The sequence below is a fragment of the Heterodontus francisci genome, chromosome 17 (assembly GCF_036365525.1).
Source record: "Heterodontus francisci isolate sHetFra1 chromosome 17, sHetFra1.hap1, whole genome shotgun sequence".
NCBI lineage: Eukaryota > Metazoa > Chordata > Chondrichthyes > Heterodontiformes > Heterodontidae > Heterodontus > Heterodontus francisci.
In genome coordinates this window covers 5,528,845-5,555,214 of record NC_090387.1, presented here as the reverse complement: position 1 = coordinate 5,555,214, position 26,370 = coordinate 5,528,845, and the positions used below count along the sequence as shown (strand labels likewise).

The window sequence follows — 26,370 nt, the reverse complement described above, 5'->3', positions numbered from 1 at the left end:
GGAGGAGCTGCTCACCTCGAGGAGGAGGAGGAGCTGCTCACCTCGAGGAGGAGGAGGAGGAGGAGGAGGAGGAGCTGCTCACCTCGAGGAGGAGGAGGAGGAGGAGGAGCTGCTCACCTCGAGGAGGAGGAGGAGGAGCTACTCACCTCGAGGAGGAGGAGGAGGAGCTGCTCACCTCGAGGAAGAGGAGGTGCAAGAGGTGCTGCTCAACTAGAGGAGGAGGAGGAGGAAGAGGAGGAGTAAGAGGAGCTGCTCACCTCGAGGAGGAGGAGGAGGAGCTACTCAACTAGAGGAGGAGGAGGAGGAGCTACTCAACTAGAGGAGGAGGAGGAGGAAGAGGAGGAGTAAGAGGAGCTGCTCACCTCGAGGAGGAGGAGGAGGAGCTACTCAACTAGAGGAGGAGGAGGAGGAGCTACTCAACTAGAGGAGGAGGAGGAGGAGCTACTCAACTAGAGGAGGAGGAGGAGGAGGCGGAGGAGGAAGCGGCGGCGGAGGAGGAGGAGGCGGCGGCGGAGGAGGAGGAGGCGGCGGAGGAGGAGGAGGCGGCGGCGGAGGAGGAGGCGGCGGCGGAGGAGGCGGCGGAGGAGGAGGCGGCGGAGGAGGAGGCGGCGGAGGAGGCGGCGGCGGAGGAGGCGGCGGCGGAGGAGGCGGCGGCGGAGGAGGCGGCGGAGGAGGAGGCGGCGGAGGAGGAGGCGGCGGAGGAGGAGGCGGCGGAGGAGGAGGCGGCGGAGGAGGAGGAGGCGGCGGAGGAGGAGGCGGCGGAGGAGGAGGCGGCGGAGGAGGAGGCGGCGGAGGAGGAGGCGGCGGAGGAGGAGGCGGCGGCGGCGGAGGAGGAGGAGGAGGAGGCGGAGGAGGAGGCGGAGGAGGAGGAGGAGGAGGCGGAGGCGGAGGAGACGGCGGCGGAGGAGGAGGCGGCGGAGGAGGAGGCGGCGGAGGAGGAGGCGGCGGAGGAGGAGGCGGCGGAGGAGGAGGAGGCGGAGGAGGAGGAGGCGGAGGAGGAGGAGGCGGCGGAGGAGGCGGAGGAGGAGGCGGCGGCGGAGGAGGAGGAGGAGGAGGCGGAGGAGGAGGCGGAGGAGGAGGAGGAGGAGGCGGAGGCGGAGGAGACGGCGGCGGAGGAGGAGGCGGCGGAGGAGGAGGCGGCGGAGGAGGAGGCGGCGGAGGAGGAGGCGGCGGAGGAGGAGGAGGCGGAGGAGGAGGAGGCGGAGGAGGAGGAGGCGGCGGAGGAGGCGGAGGAGGAGGCGGCGGCGGAGGAGGCGGCGGAGGAGGCGGCGGAGGAGGCGGCGGAGGAGGCGGCGGAGGAGGCGGCGGCGGAGGCGGCGGCGGAGGCGGCGGCGGAGGCGGCGGCGGAGGAGGAGGCGGCGGAGGAGGAGGCGGCGGAGGAGGAGGCGGCGGAGGAGGAGGCGGCGGAGGAGGAGGCGGCGGAGGAGGAGGCGGCGGAGGAGGAGGCGGCGGAGGAGGAGGCGGCGGAGGAGGAGGCGGCGGAGGAGGAGGCGGCGGAGGAGGCGGAGGAGGCGGCGGCGGAGGAGGCGGCGGCGGAGGAGGCGGCGGCGGAGGAGGAGGCGGCGGAGGAGGCGGCGGCGGAGGAGGAGGCGGCGGAGGAGGCGGCGGCGGAGGAGGCGGCGGCGGAGGAGGAGGCGGCGGAGGAGGAGGCGGCGGAGGAGGAGGCGGCGGAGGAGGAGGCGGCGGAGGAGGAGGCGGCGGAGGAGGAGGCGGCGGAGGAGGAGGCGGCGGAGGAGGAGGCGGCGGAGGAGGAGGAGGCGGCGGAGGAGGAGGAGGAGGCGGCGGAGGAGGAGGAGGAGGCGGCGGAGGAGGAGGCGGCGGAGGAGGAGGCGGCGGAGGAGGAGGCGGCGGAGGAGGCGGCGGCGGAGGAGGAGGCGGCGGCGGAGGAGGCGGCGGAGGAGGAGGCGGCGGAGGAGGAGGCGGCGGAGGAGGAGGCGGCGGAGGAGGAGGCGGCGGAGGAGGAGGCGGCGGAGGAGGAGGCGGCGGAGGAGGCGGCGGAGGAGGCGGCGGCGGCGGAGGAGGCGGCGGCGGAGGAGGCGGCGGCGGAGGAGGCGGCGGCGGAGGAGGCGGCGGAGACGGAGGCGGCGGAGGAGGCGGCGGAGGAGGAGGAGGCGGCGGAGGAGGAGGCGGCGGAGGAGGAGGCGGCGGAGGAGGAGGCGGCGGAGGAGGAGGCGGCGGAGGAGGAGGCGGCGGAGGAGGAGGCGGCGGAGGAGGAGGCGGCGGAGGAGGAGGCGGCGGAGGAGGAGGCGGAGGAGGAGGAGGCGGAGGAGGAGGAGGCGGCGGAGGAGGAGGCGGCGGAGGAGGAGGAGGAGGCGGAGGAGGAGGAGGCGGAGGAGGCGGCGGAGGAGGAGGCGGCGGAGGAGGAGGCGGCGGAGGAGGAGGCGGCGGAGGAGGAGGCGGAGGAGGCGGAGGAGGAGGCGGAGGAGGAGGCGGAGGAGGCGGAGGAGGAGGAGGAGGAGGAGGAGGAGGAGGCGGAGGAGGAGGCGGCGGAGGAGGAGGCGGCGGAGGAGGAGGCGGCGGAGGAGGAGGCGGCGGAGGAGGAGGCGGCGGCGGCGGAGGAGGCGGCGGCGGAGGAGGAGGCGGCGGCGGAGGAGGCGGCGGCGGCGGAGGAGGAGGCGGCGGAGGAGGAGGCGGCGGAGGAGGAGGCGGCGGAGGAGGAGGCGGCGGAGGAGGAGGCGGCGGAGGAGGAGGCGGCGGAGGAGGAGGCGGCGGAGGAGGAGGCGGCGGAGGAGGAGGAGGCGGAGGAGGAGGCGGCGGAGGAGGAGGCGGCGGAGGAGGAGGCGGCGGAGGAGGAGGCGGCGGAGGAGGAGGCGGCGGAGGAGGAGGCGGCGGAGGAGGAGGCGGCGGAGGAGGAGGCGGCGGAGGAGGAGGCGGCGGAGGAGGAGGCGGCGGAGGAGGAGGCGGCGGAGGAGGAGGCGGCGGAGGAGGAGGCGGCGGCGGAGGAGGAGGCGGCGGAGGAGGAGGCGGCGGAGGAGGAGGCGGCGGAGGAGGAGGCGGCGGAGGAGGCGGAGGAGGAGGCGGCGGCGGAGGAGGCGGCGGCGGAGGAGGAGGCGGCGGAGGAGGAGGAGGCGGCGGAGGAGGAGGCGGCGGAGGAGGAGGCGGCGGAGGAGGAGGCGGCGGAGGAGGAGGCGGCGGAGGAGGAGGCGGCGGAGGAGGAGGCGGCGGAGGAGGCGGCGGAGGAGGAGGCGGCGGAGGAGGAGGCGGCGGCGGAGGAGGCGGCGGCGGAGGAGGCGGCGGCGGAGGAGGCGGCGGCGGAGGAGGCGGCGGCGGAGACGGAGGCGGCGGAGGAGGCGGCGGAGGAGGCGGCGGAGGAGGAGGAGGCGGCGGAGGAGGAGGCGGCGGAGGAGGAGGCGGCGGAGGAGGAGGCGGCGGAGGAGGAGGCGGCGGAGGAGGAGGCGGCGGAGGAGGAGGCGGCGGAGGAGGAGGCGGCGGAGGAGGAGGCGGAGGAGGAGGAGGCGGAGGAGGAGGAGGCGGCGGAGGAGGAGGCGGCGGAGGAGGAGGCGGCGGAGGAGGAGGCGGCGGAGGAGGAGGAGGAGGCGGAGGAGGAGGAGGCGGAGGAGGAGGAGGCGGAGGAGGCGGCGGAGGAGGAGGCGGCGGAGGAGGAGGCGGCGGAGGAGGAGGCGGCGGAGGAGGAGGCGGCGGAGGAGGAGGCGGAGGAGGAGGCGGAGGAGGAGGCGGAGGAGGAGGAGGCGGCGGAGGAGGAGGCGGCGGAGGAGGAGGCGGCGGAGGAGGAGGCGGCGGAGGAGGAGGCGGCGGAGGAGGAGGCGGCGGAGGAGGAGGCGGCGGAGGAGGAGGCGGCGGCGGAGGAGGCGGCGGCGGAGGAGGAGGCGGCGGCGGCGGAGGAGGAGGCGGCGGAGGAGGAGGCGGCGGAGGAGGAGGCGGCGGAGGAGGAGGCGGCGGAGGAGGAGGCGGCGGAGGAGGAGGCGGCGGAGGAGGAGGCGGCGGAGGAGGAGGCGGCGGAGGAGGAGGCGGCGGAGGAGGAGGCGGCGGAGGAGGAGGCGGCGGAGGAGGAGGCGGCGGAGGAGGAGGCGGCGGAGGAGGAGGCGGCGGAGGAGGAGGCGGCGGAGGAGGAGGCGGCGGAGGAGGAGGCGGCGGAGGAGGAGGCGGCGGAGGAGGAGGCGGCGGAGGAGGAGGCGGCGGAGGAGGAGGAGGCGGCGGAGGAGGCGGAGGAGGAGGCGGCGGCGGAGGAGGCGGCGGCGGAGGAGGAGGCGGCGGAGGAGGAGGCGGCGGAGGAGGAGGCGGCGGAGGAGGAGGCGGCGGAGGAGGAGGCGGAGGAGGAGGCGGAGGCGGCGGAGGAGGAGGCGGCGGAGGAGGAGGCGGCGGAGGAGGAGGCGGCGGAGGAGGAGGCGGCGGAGGAGGAGGCGGCGGAGGAGGAGGCGGCGGAGGAGGAGGCGGCGGAGGAGGAGGCGGCGGCGGAGGAGGCGGCGGAGGAGGAGGCGGCGGAGGAGGAGGCGGCGGAGGAGGAGGCGGCGGAGGAGGAGGCGGCGGAGGAGGAGGAGGCGGAGGAGGAGGAGGCGGAGGAGGAGGAGGCGGAGGAGGAGGAGGCGGCGGAGGAGGAGGCGGCGGAGGAGGAGGCGGCGGAGGAGGAGGCGGCGGAGGAGGAGGCGGCGGAGGAGGAGGCGGCGGAGGAGGAGGCGGCGGCGGAGGAGGAGGCGGCGGAGGAGGAGGCGGCGGAGGAGGAGGCGGCGGAGGAGGAGGAGGCGGCGGCGGAGGAGGAGGCGGCGGAGGAGGAGGCGGCGGAGGAGGCGGCGGCGGAGGAGGAGGCGGCGGAGGAGGAGGCGGCGGAGGAGGAGGCGGCGGAGGAGGAGGCGGCGGAGGAGGAGGCGGCGGAGGAGGAGGCGGCGGAGGAGGAGGCGGCGGAGGAGGAGGCGGCGGAGGAGGAGGCGGCGGAGGAGGAGGCGGCGGAGGAGGAGGCGGCGGAGGAGGAGGCGGCGGAGGAGGAGGCGGCGGAGGAGGAGGCGGAGGAGGAGGCGGCGGAGGAGGAGGCGGCGGAGGAGGAGGAGGAGGCGGCGGAGGAGGAGGCGGCGGAGGAGGAGGCGGCGGAGGAGGAGGCGGCGGCGGAGGAGGCGGCGGAGGAGGAGGCGGCGGAGGAGGAGGCGGCGGAGGAGGAGGCGGCGGAGGAGGAGGCGGCGGAGGAGGAGGCGGCGGAGGAGGAGGCGGCGGAGGAGGAGGCGGCGGAGGAGGAGGCGGCGGAGGAGGAGGCGGAGGAGGAGGCGGCGGAGGAGGAGGCGGCGGAGGAGGAGGCGGCGGAGGAGGAGGCGGCGGAGGAGGAGGCGGCGGAGGAGGAGGCGGCGGAGGAGGAGGAGGCGGCGGAGGAGGAGGCGGCGGAGGAGGAGGCGGCGGAGGAGGAGGCGGAGGAGGAGGAGGAGGCGGAGGAGGAGGCGGCGGAGGAGGAGGCGGCGGCGGAGGAGGCGGCGGCGGAGGAGGCGGCGGAGGAGGCGGCGGAGGAGGAGGAGGCGGCGGAGGAGGAGGAGGCGGCGGAGGAGGAGGAGGCGGCGGAGGAGGAGGAGGCGGCGGAGGAGGAGGAGGCGGCGGAGGAGGAGGAGGCGGAGGAGGAGGAGGAGGAGGCGGCGGAGGAGGAGGAGGAGGCGGCGGAGGAGGAGGAGGCGGCGGAGGAGGAGGAGGCGGCGGAGGAGGAGGCGGCGGAGGAGGAGGAGGCGGAGGAGGCGGCGGAGGAGGAGGCGGCGGAGGAGGAGGCGGCGGAGGAGGAGGAGGCGGCGGAGGAGGAGGAGGCGGCGGAGGAGGAGGCGGCGGAGGAGGAGGCGGCGGAGGAGGAGGCGGAGGAGGAGGCGGCGGAGGAGGAGGCGGCGGAGGAGGAGGCGGCGGAGGAGGAGGCGGCGGAGGAGGAGGCGGCGGAGGAGGAGGCGGCGGAGGAGGCGGCGGCGGAGGAGGCGGCGGCGGAGGAGGAGGCGGCGGAGGAGGAGGCGGCGGAGGAGGAGGCGGCGGAGGAGGAGGCGGCGGAGGAGGAGGCGGCGGAGGAGGAGGCGGCGGAGGAGGAGGCGGCGGAGGAGGAGGCGGAGGAGGCGGCGGAGGAGGAGGCGGCGGAGGAGGCGGCGGCGGAGGAGGCGGCGGAGGAGGAGGCGGCGGAGGAGGAGGCGGCGGAGGAGGAGGCGGCGGAGGAGGAGGCGGCGGAGGAGGAGGCGGCGGAGGAGGAGGCGGCGGCGGAGGAGGAGGCGGAGGAGGAGGCGGAGGAGGAGGAGGCGGAGGAGGAGGAGGCGGAGGAGGAGGCGGCGGCGGAGGAGGAGGCGGCGGAGGAGGAGGCGGCGGAGGAGGAGGCGGCGGAGGAGGAGGCGGCGGAGGAGGAGGCGGCGGCGGAGGAGGCGGAGGAGGAGGCGGCGGAGGAGGAGGCGGCGGAGGAGGAGGCGGCGGAGGAGGCGGCGGCGGCGGAGGCGGCGGAGGAGGAGGCGGCGGAGGAGGAGGCGGCGGAGGAGGAGGAGGCGGCGGAGGAGGAGGCGGCGGAGGAGGAGGCGGCGGAGGAGGAGGCGGCGGAGGAGGCGGCGGCGGAGGAGGCGGCGGCGGAGGAGGAGGCGGCGGCGGAGGAGGAGGCGGCGGAGGAGGCGGAGGAGGAGGCGGCGGCGGAGGAGGAGGCGGCGGAGGAGGAGGCGGCGGAGGAGGAGGCGGCGGAGGAGGAGGCGGCGGAGGAGGAGGCGGCGGAGGAGGAGGCGGCGGAGGAGGAGGCGGCGGAGGAGGAGGAGGCGGCGGAGGAGGAGGCGGCGGAGGTGGTGGTGGTGGCAGAGGAGGAGCAGCTGCTCAACTAGAGGTGGAGGCGGAGGTGGTCAACTAGAGGTGGAGGCGGAGGAGGAGGCGCAGCTGGTCAACTAGAGGTGGAGGCGGAGGAGGAGGCGCAGCTGGTCAACTAGAGGTGGAGGCGGAGGAGGAGCTGCTGCGGGAGGGGAGGGGAGGGGAGGGCCTGCTGCTACAACAATTCGTATTTATACAGTGTCAGGAGAAGCGTCGGGAGCAAAATATGGGCCAGTATGCTACTTTTGTAGATTTCACCAAGGTGTTCGCTGCAGTCAGCCAGGGCCGACTTTGGGGCGCCCTCCAATGCTCCTCATCATTCTCCATCAACTGCATGAAGGCCAGAAAGGTCAGGTCAAGCAGAATGGAGCTTTCTCCGACAGCTTTCCATCTCCAATGGTGTTAAGCAAGGGTGTGTTCTGGCACTGACCCTTTTCTCTGTTTTCTTCAGTTGAATGCTTCAAGAGGCAAATGCAGGCAGATCTGCTTCCAAAGAGACAGCAGTCTCTCCAACCTGTGACAACTATAGGCACATATCAAAACCACAGAAGAGCTTGTTGTGCCACTTCTGCATGCCGATGATTGCCTCCACTGTGTGTGCCAGGAGGGCGCAATGTAGCTCATTGTAAACTGTTTCTCTAGTTATAACCTGTTTCTCTGAGGCAGCAAATGCCTGTGGCCCTATTATTTAGCCTGAAGAAAGCAGAAGTGCTGTACCAACCACAGACCTGAAGAAATTACAATCCATTGTGATCAGCATTGACAGCAGCAACCTCCATGCAGCACAACAATTCACCTATCCAGGTAGCATTATCTCAAATGATGCCACTGTCAACAAGGACATAGACAACTGACTGTCCAAGGCCAACAGCTCCTTTGGTTGCCTCTCGAAGCGTCCCTGGAAAAACTATTCACTACACATCTCTACCACTATTCAAGTATACAGGGGGGTTGTCATCACCACCCTCTTGTGTGGGTTAGAATCATGGGTTCTGTAAAGAAAACAAATCCAATTGCTGGAGCGCTTCCATCAAAGCTGTCTTCAATCCATCATGAACATCAGATGGCAGGACTACATCACAAACAATGAAGTCTTCAACAGAGCAAATATGCCCAGCATTGAATGAATTCTCTTACAACACCAACTCTGCTGGGCAGGACATTTGTCACACATGGAGGATTCCAGAATACCAAAAGCAGTGCTTTATGGTGAATTATGCTCCAGTAAGTGAGATTGAGGTGCACCTCACAAACACTTCAAAGACCAGCTGAAAAGACAGCTCTCTCTGGCTGACAATGACCAACGGCTGTGAGAGCAGGAGGCTGCCAACAGATACAGCTGGCGCACAACAACCAGGAAAGCAGTCTACAAGTTCAAAACAAACAGACATGAGGCTGAAGAAAGACACAAACAATGAGAAGAGTCTGCTTATAACAGAGCTCCTCTCAGCCAGTAGTTCTTGCGCCCCAACTGCTCAAGAGCTTGCAGATCAAGAATTGGCCTCTTCAGTCACCAACTATCATGCCAACTAGCAGAGACAAGCCTTCCCATGATCATCGCCTTCAAAAGAATCTGCCATCATATAGTGCCACATGAAGATGAAGAGCATCTTATTCAATACTATTCCAGCAAACTGAGATCATTCTTCTATCAAAGTCTCCAACAGAGGCCAAGGGCTGAAGTATCCCTGGACAATCTCAATAGCAAGGGGTAGTGAGGCTAATTTACAGTAGATCAAAATGGAGTACCCATAAACATTGAAGTCTGGGGTTTCTCACTGGAAATCCTGAAGGTAATGAGGACACACTAGATGGCCCAATTTCATTTGTGTTATGGAAGTGGCATAGTGTTGTAAAAATATCTAATTCTCCCAGTTCGTGATCTGGCCTTAAATCAAATTGCTTTGTTCAGTTTGCAAGTGAACAATTTAATGCATACTGCAGCATTTCATCTAATCTGCTTGAACAAAATGTTTGGTTTTCAATCTTAAGGAAGCACAACAAATCTTCAAAGATTTACACAAATCAAATCGATCTCACTCGGCCATACCCACCCTCAACAACTCCCAATATATTCAATCACAACTCACTGCACAACTTCTCAAATGTAGAAATGGGGCTTCTACAATCAGTGCCACAACAGCAACCATCATGGTGAGATATGCAAAACCAAAGCAAAATTTCAAACTTAACCTGGGACCTGTTCGTTTGCACTAATCACATTGCTGCCAAAAAGAAGGATCGACTAGCATTTATATAGCACCTTTCACATCCTGGAGTGTCTGAAAATGTTCCACAAACAATTAATTATTTTTGGTGTGGTCATGCCTATTTCACAGATCAACTTAAGACAATCTGCACAGAAGATCCCACAAACAACAGTGAAATACATGATCAGAGAATCCATTTTTGGTGTTGATCAAAAAATAAAAACCATCAGGAGAACTCTCCTGCTCTTCAAATAGCGCCATGGGATCTTTACAAACCTGAGCAGGTATACAGGGCCTCAGGTTTAATGACTCAATGAAGAATGATGGCTTTGACAATGTAGCATTTCTTTCATGCCACACTGAAGGAAGCAGCTGCAATGGGCAGAATCACTTCTAATTTGGACGACATTTCATTTAGAAATGATGCAAAGATATCAGGAAATAAAACTTACCAACACCTACGGCATTGTACTGTTGCGTCACTAGCGGGCTTGGCCCAAACTGGCTGTATGCTGGCATTCTGCTGAATGGTGGATAGGAACCAACAGATTGAAAAGAGGAGCTTGAGGACGAGCCAAGTGAAGACTGTGGAGACAAACAAGAAGAAATTGGTGACATTAGTCATACATTGCTGAGGGATCATTATGCAGATTTACAAGCTTCACTCTCCTCTGACATTCAATCATTTCATGGTCAAGTAGTTTACCTTGGATGGTGGGCAAATTATTGGAAAAGGCTCTGAGGAATAAAATTGTTGTTTAGAAAGGCTCGTATGAATCAAGGTCGGTCAGCATGAATTTGTTCAAGGACGGTTGTGTCTGACTAACGTGATTGAATTTTTTGAGGAGGAGTAGGAGGATCGACACGGGTAATACATTTGTTATAGTCTATATGGATTTTAGCAAAGCTTATGACAAGGTCCCACGTGACAAATTGTTCGGAAAATTAAAACCTCATGGGATCCAAGGAAAAGTGGCAAGTTAGATCCAAAACTGGCTCAGTGGCAGGAGGCAAAAGGTAATGGTCAATAGGTGTCTTTGTGACTGGAAGGCTATTTCCAGTGGGGTTCCGCTGGACTCAGTACTAGGTCCCTTGCTGTTCGAGGGAGATAGCAATGATTTGGACTTAAATGTAGGGGTATGATTAAGAAGTTTGCAGATGATACGAAAATTGGCTGTGCGGTTCATAGTGAGGAAGAAAGGTGAATACTGCAGAAAGAGATAAATGGACTGGTCTGGGGGGCAGAAAAGTGGCAAATGGAATTCAATTCAAAGGAGTGAGATGTAATGCATTTGGGGAAGGCAAACAAGGCAAGGGAATACACAATAAAAGGCAGAATACTGAGAAGGGCAGAGGAACAAAGGGACCTTGAAGTGCATGTCCACAGATCCCTGAGGCAGCAGGACAGTAGATTAAGGTGGTCAAGATGGCATAGGGGATTCTTTCCTTGTATTAGCTCAAGCCTCGAGTATAATATCAGTGAGTTTATGCTAGAACTGTATAAAACAATAGTTGGGCCACAGCTAGAATCCTATGTACAGTTCTAGTCACCACACTATAAGATGTGAGTGGACTGGACAGGATACAGAGGAGATTTATAAAGATGTTGCCAGGACTAGAGAATTTTAGCTATGAGGAAAGACTGGATAGGCTGGGGTTGTTTTCTCTGGAACAGAGGAAGCTGAGGGGAGATTTAATTGAGCTGCATAAAACTATGAGACGCCTAGATAGAGCGGATTTCCTTTGGCAGTGGGGTTAATAACCGGGGGGGCATAACTTCAACCAATTTGAAGGATTAGAAGGGGGTTGAGGAGAAACTTTTACACCCAGAAGGTTGTGGAGCTTTGGAACACTTTGCCTGAAAGAGTGGTAGGGGCAGAAACCCTCACTGCATTCAAAAAAAACTTCAATATGCACTTGAGGTGCCATAACCTACAGGACTACGGACCAAGAGTTTGGAATGCAGGATTAGGCTGGATAGCTCTCTTTTGGCCAGCACAGAGATGATGAGCCAAATGGCCTCCATCGTGTCACAGATTTTCTGTTTCCACGTTATTACACCTGCCACAACCCCAGCCAAGGTCAGTCATCACCCAAGTCTTCACCACTTAAGTTACTGGCTAAAAGGAAGTACAGCAAAGAGGTCTGAAGCAATACTGCACAACTGCTTCTCTAGAAAAAGCTGACGGGTGACTGAACAGGTTTTTAAGGTTATGAACAAGAAATGCTGGAAATACTCAGCTGGTAGCATCTGTGGAGAGAGAAGCAGAGTTAACGTTTTAAGTCAATGACCCTTCTGAGCAGTTCTGATGAAGGGTCACTGACTTGAAACTTTAACTCTGCTTCTCTCTCCACAGATGCTACCAGCTGAGTATTTCCAGCATTTCTTGTTTTTATTTACCATTTCCAGCATCTGCAGTATTTTGCTTTTATTTAAGGTTATGAAGTTTGATAAGAGGCAACATCTCTATATCTACCCTGTGGGGAGTCCAAAACTGGGGGTCATAAATACAAGTCACAAATAAATCAGCTAAGGAACTTGGGAGAAATTTCTTCACCCAGAAAGTGGCAAATAAAATAGATGCATTTAAAGGGAAGCTGGATAAGGAGAAAGGAATAAATTATGCTGACGGGGTCATGAGGGGACAGGGTGGGATGGGAAAAAAAATTTATGTGGAGCATGCGCCAGTTGGGCCAAGTGACATGTTTCTTGTGCTCTGTATTCCATGTAATTCTACTGGATACCAACCAATGTCAATCAAACCACACTGCAAGAAAATTACTGTGTTCAGGTGGGTTAGAGAGGAGAGCAAGAGAAAGGGAGAAAATGAGCAAAAAAGAATCTGATCACTTGTGTCAAACAAAAGCCATGTTTTAACTCAAATCCCTGGTTCCCATAAACTACAGGAAGGGCCAATGCGTCACGGTAAGTGAATATATCAAAAATACTAAGTTGTGTCACAACAGGATTCCAGGATTTTTTAAACTAGTGTTTTGGGGATCATATTCTGGAAATCAGACCATTTTTCTGTGCAAACAATAAAATCGGTAACCTTCAGGAGAAGACACTAGTCATCACTTTAGTCTGGACTAGCTCTAAATTTAGGCTGAAAACATGTCTCTTCACAATCTAAGCTCAACCCATCACGAGGGTGAGATTGGTCAACAGAGTTTTCACCCAAGTTATAATGAAGGTGCAGCACCCCTTCACCCCATAACAGTCTCACATAAAACAAAAATCTTGCCACTCCAGAATTCAACAGATAAACTAACTTAGAGGGGAACAAATCTGGATACTGAGCACTCTGCTGAAGTAACACTTTTTTTCAGATCTGGTGTGTATTTCCACATTTTGTTTCTTCCAGTGTTTAAAGATATTAATCTAAGGAAAAAATATAAAAAGAGCGCAAATTTAAATTGTTTCCAACAGATTTCAACATTTGCCAATGATACCAAGGAAGTGTGGCCAACAGTGAGGATGATGATAATCAACTGCAAAAGGACATACACCTGGCAGAATGGGCAGCAGCCAAGTGCCAGATGGTAATCAAATGGCAGATGGAATTTAATACAGAGAAGTGTGAGGTGATGCATTGTGGCAGAAGGGATCGGGAGAGGCAATATATACTTAATGACACAGTTCTAAAGAGTATGCAGAAACAGAGGGACCTGTGAGTTCATCTGCATGGATCTTTGAGAGAGTGGATAGCAAAGCATATGGGATCTTGGGCTTCATAAATATAGGTATCGAGTACAAAAGCAGGGACATTATGCTGAACCTTTACAAATAAAGCTCTGGTTAGGCCACAACTAGAGTATTGCCTCCAATCCTGGTCACCTCACACTTAAGGAAGGATTTGAGGCTCCTTGAGAAGGTGCAGAGGAGATTTACCAGAATGGTTTCAGGGATTGGGGGGTGGGGGGGGGGGGGGAATTTTAGTTTCAAGATTAGGTTGGAAAAGCTGAGGTTGTTCTCCTTGGAGCAAAGGAGATTGAGGGGAGATTGGATAGAGGCGTACAAGACTATGGCAGGTTTAGATAAGGAAGACAAAGAAAAGCTGTTCTCCAAGCTGATGGTACAAAGACGAGGAGACACAGATATAAGGTTTAGGGCAAGAGATGTGCTGGGGGGGGCGGGGGGCGCATGTGAGGAAAAACATTTTTACGCAGCAAGTGGTAAAGACCTGGAACTCGCTGCCCCCTAGGGTAGTGGAGACAATGAAAGATTTCGAAAGGAAATAAAATGTGCAGGGCTACGGCTATAGGAGTGGGAGAATGAGAGTGATTGGACTGTTCTACAGAGAACCGGCATGGACTCGATGAGCCTAATGGCCTCGAGTGCCGTAATAACTATGACTCTATTTAAGAACTTCATTAAATTTATGGCAAAGAAACAAAGATATTTGTCCCTGAATCTCTGCTCCCACAGTGCTGCTGCACTATGTGGTGCCTCAAGGTGGTGCTGATGCAGCTCCTAATCTCTAAACAATATTTCACATTAGAGATGTGGAAATTAAAATCACAACTGCAATTCAGAGCAGTACACTCCCCACCATGACATCGAGCTGCAGAGACCAGGCAGAACCCAAATTCCATCTCAGGCCTATACTGACTTAGCTGACCCATGGCACAGTAGATGGTAAATCTGGCCTCAAGTATGCCAGGTCACGCTGTAATGACTTTTGCCAAAAACCACACGTTTTTTTGCCTGCCTCCACTCATGGATAATTGTAGACTTTTTCAAACCACTGCACCCCACAAAATTATACACTCAACTGTCAGGTCAAATCGCCATACATAACCAACGCAGACCTCAAATACAATAAGGCTTGCATTGAAATGCAGTCTGTTAAGTGGTAGATTCTCAACCTAAATTTGGTCCTTATGCTATCAGATTATTAATGGTCACATTGACACAATCCACACAGTGACGCAGTGGTTAGCACTGCAGCCTCACATGCTCCAGCGACCCGGGTTCAATTCTGGGTACTGCCTGTGTGGAGTTTGCAAGTTCTTCCTGTGTCTGCGTGGGTTTCCTCCAGGTGCTCCGGTTTCCTCCCACATGCCAAAAGACTTGCAGGTTGATAGGTAAATTGGCCATTATAAATTGCCCCTAGTATAGGTAGGTGGTAGGGAAATATAGAGACAGGTGGGGATGTGGTAGGAATATGGGATTAGTGTATGATTAGTATAAATGGGTGGTTGATGGTCGGCACAGACTCGGTGGGCCGAAGGGCCTGTTTCAGTGCTGTATCTCTAACCAACTAACTAACTAACGCTAGGTGACAGCTTCAAAATATCTCAACAAGGCTTTCTGCTCTTTTTAAAATGATTTCTGGTAAACAGCCTCGGTTAGCTAGGAGGAGGGGGGGGGGGAGGGGAGCAGTCAAGAACAGTCAGAGTAACCTACTCCTCACCACTATCCAGCGACACCTACTCAAAGCACACGTGCTCAAGCAGTCCAGATTTCACTTGGGTTTCAATCAAAAATGCGATGCAGAGATTGAGTAAAAATAGGCCCAATGGTGTGGGCCAATACTCCTGCAATGACTGTAAAGCATGGCGAGGGAAGGACTTGGCTGTGATGCAACCCATGACGGAAAAGCCTTACTGCTCAGACTCTCACTGCAAGAATAAAAAAGGACTGGTAATTCCAACCGCCAACTCACACTCACCCTAAAGTCACTGACTGCTTACTGGGGTACACCATGAGAATTAGACACCTTCTATTGCCATTACTAGTGTGCGGGCACAGACAGTGGGTGTTGGCAGGTTTATTTGCCCAGAACAGGCATCACAGCCGAACTCAATCCTGTCCTCAGCTGATGGCTGCACACTTTCCAGTGGAGGCAACTACACAGCCAGTGGAAACAGGAGCCCTGGACAGCAGTAACCACCCACCACCCCCACCTGACCAAAGGTCACTGATCTCCATCTACAATACAGCAGCTGCATCTACCCCACAAGCCACCTCAACTCACCTGAACAATAGCAGGATCCTGAGGCAGAGAACATTGAGGCTTTGGAGGCTCACACACAGTGAGGTCTTTGATATCACTGCCCCGGAATATGATGTACTCAAATACTTCATCACGTGGTGGTATTGGTCTGTCCGTAGGCCTATCCTCAGTCCCGAAAGAACGAACTGCAAGACAACGGCACCTCCATTACAGTAGAGCTTCTCGCACCATTTATAGTACAAACTTAAAACAAATTAACTCGGATATATCTGCTTAGTTTCTAGCGTTAACTAATCTTGTCGAAAGTTTGTTCTGACTGTACTTAACACTATACTTCTCCAGTGGTCCCCAGAGCACCTGATGATAGATGTCAGCGTGGGCTCACTTTTGATTGTTATCCCTGCTGAAATGACAGACCTGGACACTGGACAAGGGGATATTCAGCACCACTGTGATGCTTCAAAGTTAAACACTGTGTCAGCAGGCTCTTGCATAACTACTATCTGGGGGGGGCGGAGGAAGGGAGAGGAACGGGGGCAGAGAGGGAGAGACGGAGAAAGTACCTGGGGGTTTATATGCACAAATGGTTTAAGTTGGCAAATCAGGTTAAGAAAGTGGTTAATAAGTTAATAGGGATCTTGGTCTTTATAAACAGGGGCACTGAATACAAAAACAAGGAAGTTATGAAAGTCCTTCATAAAACAGTGGCGCAGCCTGAAATGTGTCCAAATCTGGGCACCACACCAAAGAAAGGAGGAAGGATGTGAAGGCTCTTGAAAGGGTGCAGAAAGATTTACAGGAATGGTTCTCGGGATGAGGGATTTTATGTCCGAGGATAGATTGGAGAAGCTAGGGCTGTTCTCCTTGGAATAGAGAAGATTGAGAGGAAATTTGATAGAAGTGTTCAAAATCATGAGGGGTCTGGACAGGGTAGATAGAGAGAAAGTGTTCCCATTGGGAGGGTTGAGAATCAGGGTACAAAGATTTAATGTGATTGGCAAAAGAAGCAATGGTGACATGAGTTTTTTTTAATAAAAACACAGCAAGTGATTAGGATCTGTAATGCACTGCTCGAGTGTGTGGTGGAAGCAGACTCAATTGTGGCTTTCGAAAGGGAATTAGATAATCTGAAGAGAATAAAATTGCAGGGCTGAGGGAAAAGGGTCGTGGAACGGGACTAGCTAAATTCTCTTGCAAAGAGCCAGCACGGACTCAATGGTGACAGCACAGAAGGAGGCCATTCAGCCCATTCTATGATTTACAGTATTTTTATGCAGGAAGTCCGATTAAAGCATTCCACTGTTTAAAACTCAGGCAGCAGGTGGCATTGTTTACTAATTAAACAAAGATCTACATTTAGTCATGTCATGCCTGACTCCCACTCATCATCTTCAACTGCTTGAATAATGCAAAACGTGGGCAAGTTGCTGTGTTGCCAAAGTTGCATCAGAACAGAAGTACGGAGCCAAGTGTTGATCTCCAATGTCCAAGATCAGCACCATAAAGTGAAGGGGCTTCATTCAAGACAACTCAATATCAATGTCAGTTAAAAAGAGTGAACTTGCATTTATATCGTGCTATTCACAACCTCAAGACATCCCAAAGCACTACACAGCCAATTAATTATGTGTAGTCACTTCTAATATAGAAGAATGCAGTACTTAATTTGCACACAAAGGTTCGAAACAATAACGAAATAAATAACCAATTAAACTGTTCTACCTTAGTTGACGGTTGAATCAGAACACCAGCGAGAACTCGCCTGCTCTTCTTGGACTACTGTTACGAAACATTTCACATCTAAGGGGGCAGACATTGCCTCGGTTCCAACAGTGCTGCACTCCTTCAGTTCTGCTCTGGAGTGCCAGCTGAGACTGCTGTTTGCATTCATGCTGTGCGTAAATTGGCTGGTGCATTTTTCCTATATTACAGCCCAGATTTTGTGCTCAACTCTCTGGAGTGAATGGGAACCCATGACCACCTTACTCAGAGGTAAAAGTGTTACCAACTGAACTCCAGTTGACACTTATACAGCAGTCCGCAGTGCACCAGAGGGTGGATGTCAGCGCTTTCCCACTTGGAGTTGGGGTCCGTACAAACCATAAATGACACCATAATGACTCAATACATCTTTGTAGTCACTGTTTTAATTTTCCATTGTAAGCAGCAGTGGAAGCTGAACATAATATTACTCACTGTTGACTTGGAATAACAAATACATTGACAAATGACTGACCAGATGGGGGTTTTCAGTGATTTAATATCTTAAGGCCCTACAATTCTGGGAGCTTGATCGTTGACTATGGCTGCTGGAATACCACCACTCCCAATAACATCCCCCTGCATTCAGTTTGAGATCAAGGAGAACAATGCTATTCTCAGTTCCAATGTTCTCCAGTTAGGAGGTTACAAATAAAAAGCCTAACATATGCAAAAGCAATTCCTCCAAATGATATAGGTGATGAAGAAGTGATCATTAAATTCTAACCTCTGATTTAACTTTTTTGCTTACATTTGTCGACTATTTTTCCTCAATAACATAGAAAATCAATTGGAAAAAAAGTGTCAAAGCTTCAACTTCCCCCAAAACCAATTTGGCCTCCTTGTTTTGACTCTGAGTTTATCCAGTTTGTGATTGCTAACTTGGTTCAATGGTGACACTGTTCACTGCTTCAACCAGAAAGTTGTGGGGTTGATGCCCTACTCCGGGTCTTAAGGCAGGGTGGCTGGGTGGGTGAACAGGGATAGGTTGAAATTACTCATGAAGATTGATGGAATCCTGCGTTGGAGGAAGAGATTTTTTTTTAAGGCAAATTTAAGGGCATCAATGAAACTAATCAACTGATTGCTTTTATTATATAAAAAAAAACTAAATACTGCAGATTATGGAAATCTGAAATAAAAACAAGAAATGCTGGAAATACTCAGCAGGTTTGGCTGCATCTGTGGAGAGAGAAACAGAGTTAACGTTTCAGATCAGTGACCCTTACCTGAAACATTAACTCTGCTTCTCTCTCCACAGATGCTGCCAGACCTGCTGAGTATTTCCAGCATTTCTTGTTTTTTTTTTAAAAACACTTGGTAGTAGAAATTGCTAAATTAAAAATGATAATTTGAGTGAAGAAATTCAATACAGATCTTGATTGTAAAATCTGAATATAATTTTACCAACAATTCACATGTGAAAAGGAGTGAATGACTCAGAACCCAAGATGACAAACTTTGTTGTAAAGTTATGTTAGTGAACATTAAGACTTAGAGATATTATTGGCTCTATCTGGAAGAGAGAATTATTAAATGGCTGGGCATGCAAGTGCCTGTGAAGTCTGCACCAGGTTTATTCAATGTCCTACTTCTTGCTCACCCAAATGCCTGTAAATGTCAGCACACAAAAAACACACATCCTTGCTACGATGTGTTTCTATGTAAAAAGGTGCTATATAAATGCCAATTGTTGTTCATTATCATTTATACATGACTCTTTAAGATGAATTTACCTATTGACAGCTGCCTGGCTTGAAGCACTCTCCCACATTGAAATAAACAGATAACCACAATCTTGGTTGCAAGCCACAGCAGAAAGGAAATGATGCTGTGCACACATTTGCTGAAGTTTTTTTACATTCGGCAAGAAAATAAGCAATTACAAGGCCAAAGAGGCCAGTTCACCCAGCGAGCAGTCGAGCCTCAAAGCAGGAAGATTTCAGATTTGATAGTTGCTAATTTGTTACCTCTAGACTTGATTATTCCAACTCTCTCCTGGGTGGTCTCCCACATTCTACCCTCCTTAAACTTGAGATCATCCAAAACTCTGCTACCCAGGTCCCAACTTGCACCAAGTCCCTTTCACCCATCACCCCTGCGCTCGCTGACCTACAATGGCTCCAGGTCAAGCAATACCTCGATTGTAAAATTTTCAAATGTGTGCAAATGGCAGAAGGTGGCAAGGCAGGTTGAGAAAGTAGTTAAAAACTATGGGCGGCACAGTGGCGCAGTGGTTAGCACCGCAGCCTCACAGCTCCGGCGACCCGGGTTCAATTCTGGGTACTGCCTGTGTGGAGTTTGCAAGTTCTCCCTGTGTCTGCGTGGGTTTCCTCCCACATGCCAAAGACTTGCAGGTTGATAGGTAAATTGGCCATTATAAATTGCCCCTAGTATAGGTAGGTGGTAGGGGAATTGAGGGACAGGTGGGGATGTGGTAGGAATAATGGGATTAGTATTAAGGGGTGGTTGTTGGTCGGCACAGACTCGGTGGGCCAAAGGGCCTGTTTCAGTGCTGTATCTCTAAATAAATAAACAAATAAATAAATAAAAACATTATACAGGAGTGAGAGCTTTCTAAATAGGGGCAAGAAAATGATGAGCATTTATAAAGCACTAGTTGAGACACAACTGGGTATTGTGTCCAATTCTGGGCATTGCACTTTAGGAAGAACGTGAAGGCATTAGAGGGGGTGTAGAAATGATTTACACGAATGCTTCCAGGGATGAGGAACTTCAGTTGCGTGGATAGTTTGGAGAAACCAGGTTTGTTTTCCTTAGAAAAGGAGGTTGAGAGGAGTTTTAATAGAGGTGTTCAAAATCATGAGGGATCTGAGCAGAGATATGGACAAACTGTTCCCATTGGCAGAAGGGTAGGGAACCAGAGGACACCAATCTTAGGTAATTTAAGCAGAGACGACATGAGAAAAAGCTTTTTTTACGCAGGTCAGTAGTTAGGATCTGGAATGCACTGCTTAAGAGTGTGGTGGAAGCAGATTCAATCGTGATTTTCAGAAAGAAATTGGATTATCTGAAGAGAATAAAAATTGCAGGGCTATGGGGAAAGGTCAGGGGAGTGAGCCTAGCTAAAACTGTTTGGACAGGAAGCTGGCATGGGATCGATGGGTCAAACGGCTTCTTTCAGTGTTGTAAACATTCTATGGTTTAAATCCCTCCAGGGCCTCACCCTCCCCATCTCTAATCTCCTCCAGCCCTCCACTCTTCCAATTCTAGTCACTTGTTCATCCTCTAATTTTAATTGCCCCAACATTGCCGGCCAAGTCTTCAGCCACCTAGGCTCTAAGCTCTGGAATTCCCTCCCAATATCTCACGCCTCTCTACCCTCATTAAAAGGTTTCTTAAAACCTATTTCTTTGATTAAGCTAAAAGCAAAAAGTGCTGGAAATACTCAGCAGGTCTCGCAGCATCTGTGGAGAGAAGCAGAGTTAATGTTACAGGTCAACAGAACTGAACGGTCACTGATCTGAAACATTAACTCTGTGATGCGCCTTTGGATGTTGCTCTCAGCGTGCGAAGCTATAGGAGGGCGACACTTGGTCTCAGTACCTTGGGTCAGCTTTGAAGAATATTAACTACATTCGCACATCAGATAAAAAATTGCCATCGATTAAGCTGGCCACAAGTGCAGTCGAGGTTCACGAGTAATGGCCACCGTGCAAAGTCATAGTCATAGAGAGATACAGCACTGAAACAGGCCCTACAGCCCACCGAGTCTGTGCCAACCATCAACCCCCATTTATACTAATCCTCCATTAAACCTATATTCCCTACCACATCCCCTCCTACATTAATCCCATATTCCCTACCACCACTAGGGACAATTTATAATGGCCAATTTACCTATCAACCTGCAAGTCTTTGGCATAAAAGCAAGATACTGCGGATGCTGGAAATCTGAAATAAAAACAAGAAATGCTGGAACCACTCAGCAGATCTGGCAGCATCTGTGGAAGGAGAAGCAGAGTTAACGTTTCGGGTCAGTGACCCTTCTTCGGAACTGACAAATATTTGTGACATTTTTAATATTTGTCAGTTCCGAAGAAGGGTCACTGACCCGAAACGTTAACTCCGCTTCTCCTTCCACAGATGCTGCCAGATCTGCTGAGTGGTTCCAGCATTTCTTGTTTTTATTGCAAGTCTTTTGACGGTGGGAGGAAACCGTAGCACCCGGCGGAAACCCACGCGGTCACAAGCAGAACTTGCAAACTCCACACAGGCAGTACCCAAAACTGAACCCGGGTCGCTAACCACTGCGCCTCTGTGCCGCCCTAAGTAGTGGAGGACAATTACCTGTCAATGTGTCGTGTTCCCCAACATAAAGCAAACAGTTCCACAAGGCCAGAAAATTGACAAGGAAACCAAAAATTAATTTAAGGCATCCCAACCCTCTCCATGGGATTCAGCATAAACTAGTATTAACATTGCAGTTTCAGGGCATTCAGAATTTATGAGTAATATTTTGCACAGTAAGATACTGGCCCATCTAGACTACTACCTTTTCAAATTGCCCATCTGCCTCCTCACTGCAAATCGTAAACAGAATACAGCCTTGTATCCCCTTCACTAACAGGGATTCATTTCAGTCCTCATTTTAAACTCATGAGTTTCTGTCCCACCTATCCTGCTGGTAATACACGTATCACGACTTTCACCTGCAAGTCAGAAGTTCATTGGTTCAAGCCTAAAATCCAAGCCTTGAACACCTAATGTGGGCCAGCACTAAGTACAGTACTGAGGGAGCACTGTATTTTGGACTTGCTGTTGACTGAACAAGGTGTTAAACTGAGGCTCCATCTGCAGATCAAGATGGATGTAAACAATCCCAAAGACATTATCTGAAGAGGAGAGTTTTCCCACTGCCCTGGGTAGCATTTATCCCTCAAATACCAAATACAGTGGGACCTTGCTGTGCACAAAGAACTACATTAGAACAGTGACCACACTTAAAATATGCCTGTGATGTGAAAGATACTGTCTGCGTAGCAGAGCCGGGTCTCCAATTGCCTTGGCCATCCCTGCCATTGGACAAAGACCTTGCTTCGGTTGGACCGTGTGGTAGTTGGTGTGCAATGGCCACCCCACGTTAAAATCACCCAAGCACAGGCATCTTCCACCCCTCAAAATGAACTTCGGGACCTGAAATATCAGGATTGGACTACTCAGTCACCTAAGAACCCACAACCCTGTCGTGGAAGAAAATCATCTTGGTTCCTGAGGGACTGCCTAAGATGACGACGACGACAACTATAAACAGGAACAAAGTTGCATTTACATTGCCCTCTTACTAAAAACAAAGTGAAGCCTGACAACGCAGCAGCCCACCGACATCATCTGAGTGCGCCAAGCTGAGACTAAGTGGCACATGTGCGGGATTACGTCATCGCGTAACCGCGCCTGGTCCATCTTCACGCATGCGCGATAAAGCATCATCGGGTATCCAACCACACCCCCACCCCCCCCGCAACTCGGCTTGAGGAAGCGACTGAATGCGAGATGAGCCTGGAGCTCTTCCCCCTTGGCAACTTGCTCCCGCCCAGTCACCCCTTGCAGCCCGCCTTGATTCTTCGGGCAGCACGCGGAGACTGATGAAACGTGGGAGTGGATGGCAGAGAGGTGGAAGCGACACGGCCTATAACTAGCAGGAGGGGGGCTGTCAAATGAGGAGCGAGAGGTCGGAGAGTGGGGTGGCGTGAGCAGGGAACAATCGGCCACAGAAGCAGGGGGGGAGCAGCGAGGTCTGCAGTGAGCAGCCGGTGGGGAGGAGGGGGAGAAAGCGAGTTGCCAGGGTTTTGGGGGGGGGGGGGGGGGGGGGCGCGGAGCGGCCAGTGGAACGGGAGCTAGTAGCTGCGTGCGGGTGAAATCAGTCGTGGTCAATAAAGAATTGGCAGCCCATCTTACACTCTGCCCGATTTTCTTTTCCATTGATCGGGCTGACAATTCACTATCTTACAATGGCAATTCATTCATAAAATTCATTTTGTATTCAATAGGATTACTGGAATATTAAATGGATCTGAAGATTAGAGTTAGTATCCTATAACTACATATCATATTACTGGGCTTCCATCCAACTTAATGTAAGGTTAGTTTAGTTTAGTTTAGAGATACAGCACTGAAACAGGCCCTTCAGCCCACCGAGTCTGTGCCGACCATCAACCACCCATTTATACTAATCCTACACTAATCCCATATTTCTACCACATCCCCACCTGTCCCTATATTTCCCTACCACCTACCTATACTAGGGGCAATTTATAATGGCCGATTTACCTACCAACCTGCAAGTCTTTTGGCTTGTGGGAGGAAACCGGAGCACCCGGAGAAAACCCACGCAGACAGGACGATCTAGCCATAAGCATTTCCTGTGATAAACTGAGCAGTGCCATCTTTAATCCTGGTAGCTGCCTGAACGTCACAGACACGGGCGTTCCAGTTGAAGAGCCTGCATTTGCGGATGTGCAAGCACTGCGCCACCTAGTGGTTGCGTTGTCAGCAAACGCAGCCTACTAAAAATGCATTCGCCTAAATTTCCTATGTTTCTTTCACAGCCTTAACTTTAAATTTTGTCCCCAATACTGCACCAAAATAAAATGTCCTCATTCGCCATCCATACCCGTGAAGAACTTTTAAGAACCTATATAATGATACTCTTCTTCAGAGTGTTAATTTCCCAGTCTAGAAATTCTTCTAAGTTGTCCTCAGTTCAGGAATAAATCTTGCAGCATCCTCTGGAATACCTTAACAAAATTCTACATCTTTGCTGTGATTATGGAGACTATAATTGACACTAATTGTAGAGTATGGCTCACTGAGCCAGACACAAATTCACCACACATTCTCAGACTCAAGCTACACCCTCAGCTACACACATTTTTGATTGCTTTCTTAACCAATTATAAACACTGAACTGACCATACCAAAAATCCAAGCCAGCAAATTGCTTTGGATCTCTTCCTTGCTCAGTTATCATGAGCATGTGATCATTAAACGTGAACTCCATATTGGAACTGATTTTGTGCTCTAACCTTCTGTACTGACTTCAGCTCTGCTCAGTAACCTAGTTTATCAATCTCACTTTCCATTATTGCATGTTGGTTCATATGATGAGCCGCTGCACCAAATGTGATATTGTCTACAAAACACATGGAACAATATTCCACCCTTTAAGCCAATTATATAAATGATGCTGTGGCAAAATAGGTAAGCACATTTGGCTGGTAACCGAAAGGTTGGTTTGAGGCAACCTGGGGAAGTAAGTATGCACTGTTCCATTTCCCCTTTGCTGGTGATACGTAACGTGGAAGAGTGCCAAACAGTGAGGACGATACAAATTGACTGCAACAGGACATAAACAGGCTAGCAGAATGGACAGACAAGCGGCAGATGGAATTTAATACAAACAAGTGTGAGGTCATGCATTTAAGCAGAAGGGATGGGGAGAGGCAATATAGACTTAATGGCACAGTTCTAAAGAGCGTGCAGGAACCGAGAGACCTGGGGGTGCATGGACACAGATCTTAGAAGGTGGCAAGACATATTGCGCGCGAGAGCATCCCAACTGGGAGTACTGCACCCAGTCCTGGTCAACACAATTTAGGAAGGATGTGAGGGTCTTTTGAAAGGGTGCAGAGGAGATTTACCAGAATGGTTCCAGGGATGAAGGAATTTAGTTACAAGGTTAGGTTGGAGAAGCTGGGGTTTTTTTTGGAGCAAAGGAGACTGAGGGAAGATTTATTAGAGGTGTACATTATGATAGGTTTGAATAATGCAGACAAAGAAACACTGTTCCCAGTAGCTGATGGTGCAAGGACGAGGGGGACATATTTAAGGTTTTGGGCAAGAGATACATGGAGGGTGTGAGGAAGAACTTTTTTTAAAAAAACACAGCAGGTAATGATCTGGAAATTGCTGCCTACAAGGGTAGTGGATAAAGCAGACACAATCAATGATTTCAAAAGGAAATTAGATAGGCACTTAAATGAGATAAATGCAGGGTTACAGGGATAAAGTGGGGAAATGGGACTGACTGGATTGCTCAATGAAAAGCCGGCATTGACTTGATGGGCCAAATGGCCTCCTTCTCTGTCGTAAATGATTCTATGACAAACAGCTACCTCAAAAACCCTGAGGAACCCCACTCATAACAGCTTTGTCCCAATCCCTGCACTACCTTTTTAGTGAAGCACTGATTCTCCCCACAACCTCATAATTTGTCTTCCATTATGAGTTAGTCTGCTTTGCAAGATAGCGTTAAATGTTTTTGTAAGATCAGGTTAATATTATCCTGTACCCTGCCTATTCTGAGCCCACACTGAGTCTCTGATCAGCCAGTCCTTCCAGATGACATCTTAAACACATTCCTCAAAATCAAGATACAGCTCACAGGTCCAATTTGAAGGTTTGTGCTTGCCCATTTTTAAAAAAAGTGGGGTGCACATTTGCAACTGGATATTACTCAATTCCAATTAACTTTGAGACAGAGCTATTAATGAGGAGATCTCTGAAGTCAGCTTCAATAGCATTCCATGATTATTAACAGTCCAACGTTTATTCGCCTTAAGCTTTCCACATTTAATATACAACACAGAAACAGACCATTCAACCCAACCAGTCCAGGCCAACCAGCCTCCTTCCTCATCTATCAGCATAACATTGTAGTCCCTTCTCTCAAATGTTGATCTCACTTCCCCTTAAATACATCTATTCTATTCACCTCAACCACTTCCCATGGTGGAGAGTTCCACATTCTCACCACTCTCTGGAAGTAGAAGTTTCTCCTGAATTCCCTACTTGATTTCTTGCTGGCCTCTAGTTTTGCTCTTACCCAGTGTAAACACACTGTGCCTACTCTAACAGAACCTTTCATAATTTTGAAGCCATCTTTTAGGTTACCCCTCACCCATCTGCCCTTAAGAGAAGAAATCTCCCCTGTTCATCCTTTCCTGATGGGTATAATCTCACCATTCTGTTAACATCCTCGGAAATCTTTTTTGCATCTTCCTCAGTGCCTCCATATCCTTTTTTTTTTAAAAAGCGACTAGAACTATAAACAGTACTCTACAATGTTTCCTGTAAAATCTCATTCTGCGCAACAGGTTTAATTTTTTTTGCACTGACACATAACATATTTTCTTCTTCTTTGGCCTCCTTATCTCGAGAGACAATGGGTAAGCGCCTGGAGGTGGTCACTGGTGTGTGGAGCAGCGCCTGGAGTGGCTAGAAAGGCCAATTCTAGAGTGCCAGGCTCTTCCACAGGTGCTGCAGATAAAATTTGTTTGTCGGGGCTGTTACACAGTTGGCTCTCCCCTTGCGCCTCTGTCTTTTTTCCTGCCAACTACTAAGTCTCTTCGACTCGCCACACTTTAGCCCCGCCTTTATGGCTGCCCGCCAGCTCTGGCGAACGTTGGCAACTGACTCCCACGACTTGTGATCAATGTCACAGGATTTCATGTCGCGTTTGCAAACGTCTTTAAAGCGGAGACATGGACGGCCGGTGGGTCTGATACCAGTGACGAGCTCACTGTACAATGTGTCTTTGGGGATCCTGCCATCTTCCATGCGGCTCACATGGCCAAGCCATCTCAAGCGCCGCTGACTCAGTAGTGTGTATAAGCTGGGGATGTTGGCTGCCTCAAAGACTTCTGTATTGGAGATACGGTCCTGCCACCTGATGCCAA

General features: G+C 53.0%; 1 protein-coding gene across 2 annotated transcripts in view; it reads right to left on the bottom strand.

Moving 5' to 3' along the window:
• Window positions 1-26,370, bottom strand: part of LOC137378692 (protein LSM14 homolog A-like) — a 102,435-nt gene that overhangs the window by 40,400 nt on the left and 35,665 nt on the right. For both annotated transcript variants that reach the window (XM_068049034.1, XM_068049035.1), the window contains exons 2-3: window positions 14,933-15,096; window positions 9,404-9,536 (exon numbers count right to left, since the gene is read on the bottom strand). In XM_068049034.1, coding sequence (XP_067905135.1) covers window positions 9,404-9,536; window positions 14,933-15,096 — 297 coding nt within the window. The remainder of the gene's footprint in view (window positions 1-9,403; window positions 9,537-14,932; window positions 15,097-26,370) is intronic.